The 14,844-nt window shown below is 32.5% G+C and overlaps 1 protein-coding gene across 1 annotated transcript in view; it reads right to left on the reverse strand.

Moving 5' to 3' along the window:
* LOC145693235 (cilia- and flagella-associated protein 74-like) overlaps positions 1–14,844 on the reverse strand; it is a 124,905-nt gene that overhangs the window by 12,494 nt on the left and 97,567 nt on the right. Inside the window, exons 9-10 of the mRNA XM_081769040.1 lie at positions 9,360–9,651; positions 571–723 (exon numbers count right to left, since the gene is read on the reverse strand). Coding sequence (XP_081625166.1) covers positions 571–723; positions 9,360–9,651 — 445 coding nt within the window. The remainder of the gene's footprint in view (positions 1–570; positions 724–9,359; positions 9,652–14,844) is intronic.

The raw sequence follows: 14,844 nt of genomic DNA on the forward strand, positions 1-14,844 counted from the left end.
CATGTGTTTCAAATGTCTTTTATAAGTTCACTTCTTTCATACTTAAATAGGTTATATTGTTTTACTGTTTAAAATATTTATTGTACAGAATGACTAGTTTTTCACTTTGGTTGGAAATAAAGTAATACATAGTTACAATAATTAGACTAAGAATTGAACAGCCAATTAATTATCAAACAGGCAGGTAATTTTACAAAAAATTAAGCTTTATTTTATATATTATGCTTTTATGTTTGTTTTTTTTTTTAAAAAAAATACATTATTATACTTCTAAAATTAGTTTTATCTGGACACTTAGATAACCAAAATCATGTTCAGTGTACCAACCATATATATATATATATATATATATATATATATATATATATATATATATATAGCTTGTTTTAATGCTTTTTGTGTTTTGAGTTGTTCTATTTATACCAGTTGTTATAAAAGTATATTCTACCATAATGTTGGGATTCCACCAAAACCACCAAACAAAACGTTTGAGTAATTTCTAAAATTGGTACCGTATTTTTCTAATTTTGGCATTAGCAGTAGAAAATGTCAATAAAATGTAGAACTTACATCAAATTTCCAGACACTGGTTGATCCCAGTGTAGTATCGGGAAAACGATATCCTTTACAGTCTGGTAACACGTATGTTGGAACTACAGGAATTCCTATCATCATGAAAGGTGAGTTTGTTCGGTCACAACGGATTTCAAAATATTCCATTACCTAAAATTATTAAATAAGAGAAATAATATTAATGATATACAATATTTCCAGTCTGTACCCCAAAGACAGAGACTGAAAAAATAAATACCATTTAAATGTAATGAGATTGCTTTCATTGTTCTGTAACGACTTTTCTTCTGAAAAGTACTCTGTGATAAACATTTTCGGAAATCGCGCTAATTTAGGTATTTCAGAAATCATGACGTAACGGTATTGCCTGCCATAATATATAGAGTAGTTCTGTGTGCGTAATCAGCATGGAGTCACTAGTAGCTAGGTTTCTGTAATAAATATATCATAACACAGTTAACGTGTTAATTATTAGTCAGAGATGTCTGCATTAAAATAAACAGACTAAAAGCTACAACACACATGATATGAGTTGAAATAGAATTATAAGATGCTAAATTTGTACAAATCAACAGAAATTTATTATGTATGTCTCTGTGTTTATAGAGCTGGACCTAGGAAATTTGCTGCTCCGTACAATAGCATCATTTGGGATCCCTCTTACCGTACAAAGAACACGTCTTAAAATCTATGATTTTAAGTACTTTACCAAGACTTTAGTAGCGTTAATGAAAATACAAAATTCACTGAATAATAATAATAATAATAATAATAATAATAATAATAATAATAATAATAATAATAATAATAATAATAATAATAATAATAATAATAATAATAATAATAAATTGAAGGGTCGCTGAGAATGTTCCAAGTTCCATGTTTTCTTTTAGTATATGCATAAGTTGTATATATTTATTTACTCATTCAACATAACGTGAAATAACGAAAAGATAATAAGAATAATTTTACATAAAATTAACCGCATCAAGTTCTCGTGGACGCTGCCAATTGAAAAGGAAACAAATGAAATTAATTACAGCCTCATTTTGACATTTGATCATGTGGAATGGAGAATCATAAAAACATACAGACTTAATTACCCCATCATTTTAAATGTGGACCACTTATCCGATTTTATGTTCAATTTTGTATATTTTATGCCAATTTTTTGTTGTACCCCAACAAACTTGCCTCCCTGCGCAAATGCACGTGTTGTACATAAGATAGAGCCGACCCTTTGTGTATTATCTTATTCAGTTTGATGCATTACATCGCAGTTGAACAGAGTTAACTTGAGTCTTTACCATAATTATTGTATGAATACAGGAGAAACAACAGAGAAACTTCATTTTTTATAGTGGTTTCAATAATATTTATTTATGTATGATCGTTTCAAAATTCTTTAGATGAGAGAAATAATGGCAAGATGTGTAGTAGGAATTCTCTTAACTCAGAAATGTAACTTCAATTGTAAATTATTCTTCTATTTTCCATTAGTATATTTTTAAAACCAACTAGATCCAGCTACAAAATTTCTAAAGTATATAGGTTATGTAAATATAGTTACAGACAACTTCTATTTGCCCTGTCTCGTATATAACAGGCATTTGTTTTTTTATTGGCTTAGGTTACTACGACATCCATGGAACATTGGAGGTTCTTTGCACCATTATAATCTTTAACAACCTTGCAATATTTTATATCATTAGCGTTCATTAAGGTACTGACATCATTAATTAACTCTGGTAAATCGTTCATAAGATTTGAGACTAGTAGTAAGTTCGTAGTAGTTCCCTATGGCAGTTTTTGAATTATTCCAGTATTAGGGGATGTGCCTATTTTTGAATGTTGTTCTTACGAAAAAAAATCCAAAACCATTTATGATACAACAATCAAAAACTTTGTTTAGAAAAATACTTGATACAGAGTAAAACTTATTATATTTGACGAGAAAATAAGTGCACAGATATAGACAATGTACAATAATTGAAATACTTGCTTTCAACAGGAAACATGCCTATTATAATCAAAATGACAGGAATTGAAATGGCAATGGGAAGATTAAAAGGCAAAAAACAATCAGACACGATGGTATTTCAGATTATGTAATAAAGAGATATGGGGAGTAGTTTTTACAGTAAGCACACTGGATCAAGTATTATTTACACAGACGTTGAAAAGTGTTTGATAGAGTAAATCATAATGTATTAACAGAGAAACTTGGTCAATTTATCGTGTCTGTTCAGTTAATCAGTCTATTTGAGGCGTATTTGAGGGATCAAAGGCAATATGTTGTATTTAAAAGATACAAATCATCCAACTACTTTCAACTATCTGATATTCCACAAGAGTCAAATTTCGAACCTCTTCTATTTGTAATATTTTTAAACAGCTTTCTGAATGCATGATCGATTCCCACAAATTATGTGATAATGGCCTTAAACTTTTTAAACGTATTAAATCAATAAATGACTGTAATGAACTTCAGCAAGATGTGAATGCAGCTATGAAGTGGTGTCTAAGTACTACTAGAAGTAAACATTATTAAATGTAGAATCATGCTTCACAAAACGTAAAAAGCCAATGCAATTTCAGCAAACGGAATTAGTCTATCTATTCTAAGCACTATAAGTGATTTAGGTATAATATAAGATAAGAAATTTACATTTGAAAAATGGATTGACAGCATAATAATTGAAGCGAACAGAAATTTTAAGTTCATTCTAAGAATTAGTATAGAGTTTAGTGAAACATCCATTCCTTAAAAAATGTATAAAATTTATATTTGCATCAAATTTGAATAAGTAATCCTTGTATGAAAATTAATTCACTAGATATAGGCAAAATCCACTACAAATTTCTGAGATATCTAATTTACAAGTAAGTAAACATGTTTCTTAGAACTGGAAACTGTTATTCACTAAATAGAAACTGAGGAACTACAGTCCTTAAGCAAACTTGAGAATTACAAATATTCTTGTTTAATATACTGAATAAAAAAATGCTAAACTGCAACGAACTACTTTAGAGCTTTGAAATAAACGTACCAAATAGTAAAACACGCATAGAAAATTATATATATATATATACACAATGACGGATCCAGGATATGATCAAGGAAGGGGCTAAACCATACTTTGAAGTTTTATCCAGTGTAAAGCAGGATTGAAGCCCATTTTATCCTGTGTATACCTGAGCCTCAAGGGCGGGGCTATAGCTCCTTAACCCTCCTTGGATCCGCCCCTGTACATATATTACACACATAAATAACAGTCTCTGAGCAAGCCATAGTGTTTCTACTTAAATTGGGATGTGTTTTACAAGGATATTAAAAAAACTGTGCTTTGCTCAGAAACTAAATGTTATTTCTATTTTGAATAATGAAAGCAAACATGAAAACCAGATAGTTAAAATTACACACACACACACACACACACACACACACATATATATATATAGTATTTTTGTTGGTAGTTATATATGATATTATACTGTACTATTACAATTAATTGTAATGTGATGCTGAATAATATGGCACACAGTTTTCGAAGTGCGCCAAGAAAAGTAGATAAATGATTCTTACCTATTTTTGGTGACATTAAGTAATTTCTTAAGAGTATCTTTTAAAAACATAATTATGGATATGTTTATTGGGTCAATCCATATGAAGTGGTCCAGAGGTGGTCGCTCGCCCATCTTCGAAAATTATAAAAATTTGAGTGTGACGAACCTTGTGTATGACGAACTATTCACTTTGTCGTATGTAAGTGTCCCTGAATGCCGGCCATCTTAGTTGTTGGGTGGATTGCAATTTTTGGCATTTGCAAGCGTTTACGAAAACTATAGTTGCTGAGGGCGTACGTATCAGACGAACACCAAACAAAAACTAATGTTTAGAAGAGAGACTGAGGTACGCGGAGAACATATGGCGTTTGTTCAGCTTTCTAGCTCCATGATCACTGCCACATCTACAGATTGGACATTTTTTCTTGACCATCCGCTCTAACGGACAAACCAAAAAAGAGAGAAAAGCGAAACTTTGCACGAAGCAAGTACAAGGAGGAGCACATCTACGTATGTATTAATCTGGCCCAACAAACAATGTTGACAACCCAATATAAAGTTATGTTTTTTTTTTTCAAATGGCACTACGTCAGATTATTACATATTTCAAATCAACGTGTCAAACGTAAACTTAAAATATTTTTATTATTCAGTGTTACAAACTAAGGATGTTATAATATCACAAACATCCAAAGTTGGGAAGCCTCTAACACAAACACGGCATAACGGAGATGCACAGATTAAAACACATCAAAAGTACTTTAGTGTTGGATACTGTGGTCATGGTAAGACTTATTTTGAATGAATAGGAACGAAGTTACATGCGCTTGAAAATTTTAATTTTTTTGAAAGCCTTTATTTCAGAAAATACCGAGATAAGTATCATATTTAGTTACTTGTATGGTTTGTAATGGATGTGTAAATTGTTTTGCCGTTTACAGCACTTTGATATCTCAAACCATTTCGGAGATATGATAAACATTGCTGAAGTTTGCAACACTGCTTAAATTTTTAATTGCGAGAACTTGTAATTTAATTACAGCTACTAAAGGGCTATTCCTGTAATGCTATAGAAGAGAACGGAAACAACAAACACTTTAAATGTTTTCCACAAATACGCCATTTTCAGCAGGATAGGATAGATAGGTGTAACGCAACCTTGTGAACACATTAACTTCCGTAACTGGGATTGGATTTGAATGATACTTTGCTGATACATGAAATGTCATGATACCACGGTAGAGTTCGACGATGGGTGTCGTGGGAGAAAGGGGGAGCTAACCCCCTTACCATATAGACGTGGCAATGATCATGGAACTAGAAGAACGGAACAAAGGCCACTCTCAAGCTTTTACAGAACTGAACACAAACAAAAGTGGACCTTTCGCAGAACCATGAGAGCTTTTTGAGATCTAGCATGAAACATTAAAACATTTTTCCGGGCTATGACCATCGTCACGCACCTGCTTTCTTTGCGTTTTTACCATGTCCTTACTTTTTTCTCCATTTAATATCAGTCAAGATTTTATTGCAATGGTTTATACACATACAGAATTACTTTGTGGCCCAAGCAGCAATTTTTAGCATTTTGCCCTCCTGAGATTTTAGGCCCCAAAACATGGCATCTAAACCACAAACTTCAACTTTCGGACCCCATAAATCTATGGTGCAGTAGTATCATAAGTGTGGATATTGCTGCAGACTATTTCCTGTAATAATATTCAGCACAAAACTTACGATCCCCACTTTATGTCATTTCAAAATACAACCCCTTTAAAAGTGTAATTTTCTGTACTATTTCTAGTGATTTCATGTATTGGTTTGCAACCCTGTATATTTATTTAGAAGCAAGAGTAGACCTATATGTTTTCCGTGTACATCAGTTTCTCCTCTAAACATTCGTTTTTATTTGGTGTTCGTCTGGTTCGTACGTCCTCAGCAACTGTAGTTTTCGTAAACGCTTGAAAATGCCAAAAATTAGCACTCCACCGACAACAAAGATGGGCGCCATTCAGGAACACTTGTACATACAACAACGTGAATGATGTTATTGACCCTCTCACACACAAAGTTCATCACACTCCAATTTCTATAATTTTCGGAGATGATCGAGCAACCATTTTCGTCATCTTTGGACCACTTCAGATGAATTGACCCTATTACAATACCAAAGCCATTTATATTACACAATTTATAATACGAGGTGCAATTAAAAAGAGGGCTGATAATTTTTCCGAGGGGTTGGTAACGTTGGTGAAGTTGAGTATGAGCAGGAGCGAACTCTATTATTCGTTGCTTGCAGCAGAAATAGACTCGTCCGAGTGAAGTTCCAGTATGCGAGTAGCAGTAAGGTGAAATGGCTGTCGTAATACAAAATCCCGCCAAATGTTAAATGAGATCTGTCATATGATTTCGGAACGCCAAAGGACAGAATGCAGCTGACTTTCATCGGAGTTGTGTGCCATTCATGAACCGATAATAATGAGCGAAGGTAAGGTCAGGCAATGGTGCAGAGTTTCGGGGAGGAAGTTCAAATATTCATGACGATGAAAATAGCGAAAAACCTAGTATTCAGACGGACGATCTGGTGGAACGCGTTAACATAAGAGTGTGATTCAATCGCCGTTTCACAATAACTGAACTAGTCCATGAGTTTGTAGAATTGTCTGCGAAAGCAATGCATAGGATTGTGACAAACTGGTTTATCACAAACTGTGTGAATTGAGTAACAAAAATGATGACAGACGGTTACAAAGAATGACAGCTGCAGGTGATTTTTTGGCTCGCTGGGAAAAGGATGGAGATGATCTCTTTTCTTACATAGTGAAGGGGGATAAAATCTGGATATCGCACACTTTTGCGAAGTCGAAGCAATAGTCAATGTAATGGCAGCACTCTGGTTCTCCTAAAGTGAAGAAATTCAAACCAACACAATCTATTCACAAAATCATTTCAATCGTGTTTTGAAAAAAAAAAAGAGTATGGTAATGGTGGAATTCTTGGAACCATGACAAACAATTACAGCAGATGTGTATTGCCAAATACTGAATAATCTGCGATATGACATCCAAAATCGGTGGAGACGTATGCTACGCCATGGAATTCTTCTAATCCATGACAACGACTGCCCATACACACCCTGCTCGTACAGTTGAGACAATTCAAAGATTTCAATGAAAACTATTCAATCATCCGCTTTATAGTCCCGACTTTAAACCCAGGGATTTTTTTATTTTCTTCAGTTGAAAAAGTGGCATGCATAGAAACGTTTTAACGAAAGTGAAGTGCTCAACACGTCAATTCTGGACTGGTTGCACACGCAGGCGCCAGATTTTTGAACATAGGGTATACGGAAGCTTGTGCTACGCTACAGATATGTCTGGAGGTTCATTGTGGCTACGTCGAAAAATACACAAGGTATGTGCTTGTATATCAATCACAATAAATTTCTTCCCTTATCATTTTCTTTTTCTTAATATTGGCTTTTCTTTGACGTGTGTCTAGGAATAAGTTGTACATTTCATACAGACATCATACATTCGTGACTCTACAATAAAAGACAAAATGCGTAAACATTATGTGATATATCATTGATTCCCTCCCAGGATTATTCACCGCTCAAACCGGGAAGTCACAACCTTCCTCAGTGGTTAGTGGTTAATGTGCATGCATTTGATACACGAGATCCCGGCTATCATTCCCAATTGGAGAGTATTGAAGGTACTGTAGTTGTTCAGATCCTAGTTTCAACTGTAGGTCTTGTCCTATATAGCTTCGCTGCTGATATAGAATGTAAATACAAATCACTCACAATCAACTTAAAAGTTTCAAGATTCAGTAAGAGGTGCTGAACATTTTTTTTCTTTTTAAATCAATATGAAAGTAATCGTACTGTACATTTTATGATTCAGTATCGTATCCCAACTCTGTAAACTTTTCTGAGACACACGGTGAAATACTAGATTTTAAGTTCGAATAGTTTGAGCTATCTCATCCTCTTTCCTACAGCTACTCAGACAAAGAATGGATCCTATAGCTACCTGCTTCTCTGCGGTTTATCATGACTGTCCGAGAAATTAAGAACAGAAATATGCACTATTCAAAAGATATATCTATGCTAAATACACAATTTGGTTAGGCTTTGCCAGACTTATGTTAAGCATATTGGATCGGCCGGGAAAGGGCAGTATTTCTGTATATGTATCATAAGGAATTAATGCTGAAAGTAGGAGAGGATCTGGGGGGCGATCGCCCCCCCAGGAAAAGGAAATTTTCTTATTTTATATATATATATAAATAAAACCCATCCCAAAGTTTGGAGCCCTTAAAAGTAGCAGTATGACAACCCACCGCCCCCCCAGAAGTCGGTCCTGGATCCGCCCCTGGCTGAAAGTAAATGAAAGTTACCTTTAGGGGATAAGGTAGTCGTTTTCTGCACTCTGCACGTAGATCCGCTGCTGAAACAAAACAATAGACCTACACTTTTATCCTATATACCACAGTACTAAATGAACTTAAAAAGAGTTCAGTATTCTTTTAGTACTAATTACTAATTTTAATACTACAGTACTAATTGTAGTTAATTGCACTATCAGTTTTCTTTTCAAGAAACGTGGTAAAGACTGAGACTATTAGAATAAGATAAAATTAGGTAAAAATACACTAACACAAGATACATACTAACATAATTAACAATATGCCATCACAAAATATACTAACATAATTAACAATATGTGCCCAGGTATTTGTTCTTTTGCATTTGTGACATTTTTCTCTTTGACGTATGTATATAAAAGTGTAATATACGTAAAGGTTACTATACGTAAAAGTTAGTCTGCATCTCATACACTTAAAATATTTCAAAATTTTAGGGGAGGTTCTTGAACATAAAAAGTTTGCATTATCTATCGCAATATTTTACAAATTAAAACTAAATGTGCTACTTATCTATTTCAAGTCTACAAATTAAAAATGAAAAAATGTTAAGTTTGGCTAAATATCCATCAAGGTAGTGCATAGAAGTCATGCTTAGGAACTTAGTATATCTCCATCTTAAAATAGTAGAAAGGCGAGTCTGCAGACTGGAACTTTTGTACGTAATTACTATATTTCTGTCGCAATTAATTCTGATCCTCAATCTTCAGACAATGTTTTAATGTTTATTTCTAGACAAGGAGTATGCACACTGTGGAAGTAAAATAAAATTACATTCTTCCTACCTGTTTATAATCATCTTCTGGATTGGTTGGTTCGAAGATCATTGATGCTTTGCTTATATGTTCAGGTTCTAGTATATGCTTGTAAAAGAGTGTATAATATTGGCCTTCTGGATTAAGAAGACTCATATTTGCAGTCACTGCTTTGTTTGACACAGATTGAATTTCGATGTCCCACCTTCTTTTGTCGCCTATCGCTACATAACCAAAGTGTCTTCTCTGACGTTCAACACGTGGAATGAAGTCTGGCCGTATCACAGGACATAACAAACTCATATACAATCGCTCAACGTCCCTGTCGAGAAAAAATATTTAAAATAAAACTATAACCTCCTCTTTTCTCTATAGATTATATTGGAAGTAATTAGGTTATGGAAATGTTTGAAATTTTACATTCTCAAAAATCATTATAATTACTCTAAATAACGATAAATTTACTACTTTCTGCATTTTGAAGATGCTTGGTAAATTCACAAAAGTTTAAACTTTTAGTGCAAAAATTTAGTACGTTGAATATAAAAAGGAAGGACGGGATAACGGCTTCTTAATGATTCTCTTTCTAACTCTAAAGAAAAATGTCAGTTTTATGCATTGTATTGTTTCCTGATAAAATCACAAGTAAATAAGCTGTGATTTGTATGAGTGTGAAAGTACTTCAAACTGAGTTTTCAACGAAACTAAATCAAAAAGTAAATAAAATTACAATGGTCGTAATATTCTATCTTACGTATTTACTTCTGTCCAATTTATACTCATATTAAAGATTTAAGACATTGTTTCGTAATTGGAAATAGTTGAGATACCAAGCCAAGCTTATAATTTAATCACAATACAATAAATACAAAACAAATTTAACCAGTACATACTAATACCTTAAAAAGTCCCAAAGAAATATACTTTTAATATGTTATACATTTTATGCGCCATTATGTATAAATAAGAAAATAAATATTAACGCGCATCCTTCTTGTTCTGATGAGTGGTCTTGAATGAATGTTATAGTAAATTGAATAGTCTGTGACGAGTGCTTTCGAACTTGGAGTGATGTCGAATGAACTGTGTTGAAGTAGAGTAGTCTATGTGTTGTTGATGGGTATTACGCACGGTTTCACGTGAACGCCAAAGGGAAGTGGAATAATAATAGTTTGTTAGTCAGCATAATTTTTACATTTAGCATATTTAAAATAGAAATTGTTGCGTGCATTTATCGTGTTCTTAACAGTTTACGAATACATTTTTATGTGACAACTTCAGTTTTAGGAAGATGTGCAGCGACTTTGAGAAGTTGTGTCTGTCAAATAACGGCAAAATGACATCATGTAACATCTCGATTTAAACACTCAGAAATAATGTGTTTCGTACAGGATGCTGTTAGAGGTATGGAAATTTTAAGGATTTATAGGTAATTAAAAGACGCATACGCTAAATACCTATATATTTATACTTTTATATATAAAAGTATTATTTCTTTTTAACAATGCTACTAAACCAATTCACAACCTGTTACATAAATTGTTATATGTGGTATGTGAGGGGAAAATATAATATGATTCTTCTCTGAAAGGTAGGCCTATACAGTATTATCCAAAATTACCCATTTTAGATTACATTTAGCTTTTTCCTTACGTACAACAATTTTTATTAAATACTGTACAATATAAACATTTCCTTCAATTTAATTTAAATCAAATTGAAATTTCTTTCTAACTTTTAAGGCTGTTGCTACCTCTTCGCTGAGTCGAGTTTTCCCCTATCTAATAACATTGAAGCTTTTTTCGTGTTTTTCTCAGCAAGCAATGAACAAATCCTTACAAAAATTTGCATGGAGTCAGGTCGATAATAAAAAATTCGTTATATGAGCTTATAATTTTACTAAAAGCCTCCAATTAAGTTATTCATTCTCCCCTTTTTTTCATGTGAAGATTTGCAACAACGCATTGACGACACTGCGTTCTCTCTTCTAGCAGGTAGCGGCGAGTAACTGAGGGTTACTTTGAAGTTTCAACATTGTCCACAGCTGTGAGGGGACCCTTTTCAACAATGACATATTTATGGCATTTCAGTGAGAAGGCGTTGGAGTACGTTTTCTTTGCTGAAAGCAGACAAAAATAAACACAGCGAGAACAGATCCATTCTTCTTTACATTAGCTTTTTCCCCCGTCAAGTATAGACAGTTATAAGTAATTAGAAGCGAACTGTCTCTATTGAATAAAGATACTTTCAATGTATACGAAAGCGAATGTCATTTTATCAATATTATTATTATTATTATTATTATTATTATTATTATTATTATTATTATTATTATTACATTTTTCAAAACATGAAGAGACATACCTTTCTTGACTCCAGTACCCATTTTATCTATATATGAGGTATTTATAATAAACTTCTATACTGCTAAAAGAAAAGCTACTTTTATAGTGACGTATTATTTGTATTTTATTTATTATATTTCAATTTAAAATAAAGTGTATCGTTTGTAACAACGAATAGTGCTCAAAACAGCACCTATTACCAGTCAACTATAGATTTAGATCAAACATAATAATGGACAACAACACTAATATATATTGTATACATTTAGACCCTATTGGATCAAAAGATGCAATCTATTTCACACAAAAATTTTCTTGTAGGCCTTATATCTCGAGAACTACATATAGCGTACCCAAACTATGACTTAACTTAGTATGATGTGCTTATTGCGTAAAAAATACAAAAACTCGATTTAAGGACCGTTTAAAAATTTTGTGGGCCCTGATCCACAAAATTCAATATATTACATTCAATCAAAAATTTTCTTGTACGCCCCATATTTTGACAATTACAAAGTGTGTGGCCAAACCAAAACTAACAATTTACTCAGCATGATGTGCTTATTCCGTTAAAAAAAAGAAAAAAAGATTCAGCTGCCATTCAAAAAATTTGTGGGCCCTGATCCAAAAAAATCAATATATATTTCACCCATTCAAACATTTTCTTGTACGTCCCATATTTTGAGAACTACATATAGTATAGCCAAACCAAAAAGTAACAACTTAGCCTGCATGATGTGCTTATTCCGTAAAAAATACGAAAACTCGATTTAGGGCCCATTCAAAAATTTTCTGAACCCTGATCCAAAAAATTCAATATATTTCATACAATCAAACATTTTCTTGTAGCCTTATATCTGGAGAACTACAGGTAGTGTAGCCAAACCCAAACTAACAATTTACTCAGTATGATGTGCTAATTCCGTAGAAAATACGAAAACTCGATTTAGGAACCGTTGCTAACTTTTGTGGCCCCTGATCCAAAAACTAATCATTTGGCAAGATCGAAATCTTTTTATGCATTTTTGGATCATTTTTAAAATTCTTAGCCAAGATCGCTATCTTTTGATCCATTTTTTTGATTATTCCTAAAATTCTTGTTTTTATATATTTTTTTATATTTATATATGTGATACAAATAAAATTTAGGGAATCAATTGATCTGATTGAAGATTTGTTTAAATCTATTTTATAGAATCTTTTAGATTTGTTAACTATATTCCTGTTAACTGCAGATTTTTTTAAAAAGATCTCTTTTTAATCTACATTTGTATTCTTTCTTTACTCACTCATGAAGTATATCTATAACTTTTGTCAATTTTTAAAGTTGCTTCTGAGATAAGTTTCGAGAGTTGTCCGCAAAATTTCGTTAACATCTTATTTGAACTAACGTAACACTGTAATCTCACTTTAATTTACCATAGTATATTTTCTTTCTTTCTTTCTTTCTTTTTTTTCTTTTTCTTTTTTTTTTTTTTTTTTTTGCATGAAAGTAACATTTGAAACCGAATTATTTCTTTAAAATTTATACATGAAATGAAAATTGTTTTTTAAAAAAACTATGACATACTCATTGTATAAATAAATGTGAAATATTAGTGTTTGTTTGATTTATTTGTATTGATTGAAGTCAATACTTCGAGTGTAACTTTGACCACTTATCAACAAAATTAAAAAGTCATAGACCAGTATAATTTAAGCAAGTTACTTACTTGATTTGAGACATAATTTTGGAGGGGAAGAGTAGAAATTTTACTGATAACATTTTTTTTTTTATTTAACTTTTCCTGTATTTATGTTTAGCGTGGCCTTGTGAATTTTGTTTACTTTTTTTTCAATGTAGAAACTTACCTAGGGATTTTGGAGTATGCTCATAGATATTTAAATTGTGAATAGTGCTTCGGTGATATTTAGCATTTTGATTATACTGCTTGTTTATTATTTTTTAATAACTTCATTTAGGCCTACATAATGTTGTGGCTTGATGTAACGAAGTATTCCATCACATATTTTTATATTCATACGGTAATGCTTTAGTTTAATATGTATGACAATGACAAATTGGTGTACCTCAACAAAAAAAAGCCCTATATTTTAAAATGAAGCATGAAAAAATAATGCATAAAATTAAATTTATTCTGTTAATATGTGTTGTACTATTTATATATACACCGTATATATTTTGTAGCCATAGATGAAATTTCGCGTTCACCATCTGGAAAATAAATATTTCTTATTTAGAATGCGTAAGTTACAAGGTTATTATTAGCAGGTAACACTAATAAGTCCCTATTCCCTGTTACCAAGAAATAAGTCCCTATTCATATTTCGTAAAGTAATAACCAAGAAAAGACGTTACCAAGAAAATGACGTTTGTATCTACATTAACACTACATATTTCATTATGTATAGATGTTTTTCTGTTTAGTAAAAGAATCCCTGATATTACACTTAACTTTTCCTACAAATGTGCTCTGTTAGAAGGGTAATGTGTGGTCAGTTCTTCAGTTTCCCAGTTGCCTCACGATACTGAAACAACACCGAAAAATCTGTCATCATTAGGAATAGAATTCGACAGCATTCACGCTAAGAACACATTTGTGTAACAAAAAAGTTTATTTCTAAATTTCCTTCGTATGTGGTAAAAATGAAATTATTATTATTTAACATAAACATTCTATACTACTATTCACAGTTTCAAATACATATACAGAGGCCGGTAGCCAGCCCAAAAATGTAGGGGGGCGGCTGAAGTTAGGGGAGCCCGATCCAACCATATCATAGTTTATCACCATATTATATTTCATTTGCAAGCCTACCGTGAAAAGTTTAGGGAGGCCAGCGAAAATTTAGGGAGGCAAACCCCTAGATCCTCCTGAATACGGGTCTGCATATACATATATATAATTATTCCAAAATGCTATCTACACTGGTTTACCTGTTTCCGTGAGGTTACAAAAGTCAAAGAGCGCTGGTGTTTTCAATGTGAAAACCCCACTGGTGTCGGCAGCGCGGCCAGTCTCTGGTCAAGGAAACACCGGCAAGGAGGAACCGATGTGGTGACCACAAATTTTAACTAAATTACTAGTGCCAAGCCGCACTGATATTCCTTGCTCGTTACAATCTCTTGTGCCAAGAATTTCCTATAATAATAATAATAATAATAATAA

Source organism: Thermobia domestica, chromosome 8 (assembly GCF_964235325.1).
Source record: "Thermobia domestica chromosome 8, izTheDome1.hap1.1, whole genome shotgun sequence".
Lineage (NCBI taxonomy): Eukaryota > Metazoa > Arthropoda > Insecta > Zygentoma > Lepismatidae > Thermobia > Thermobia domestica.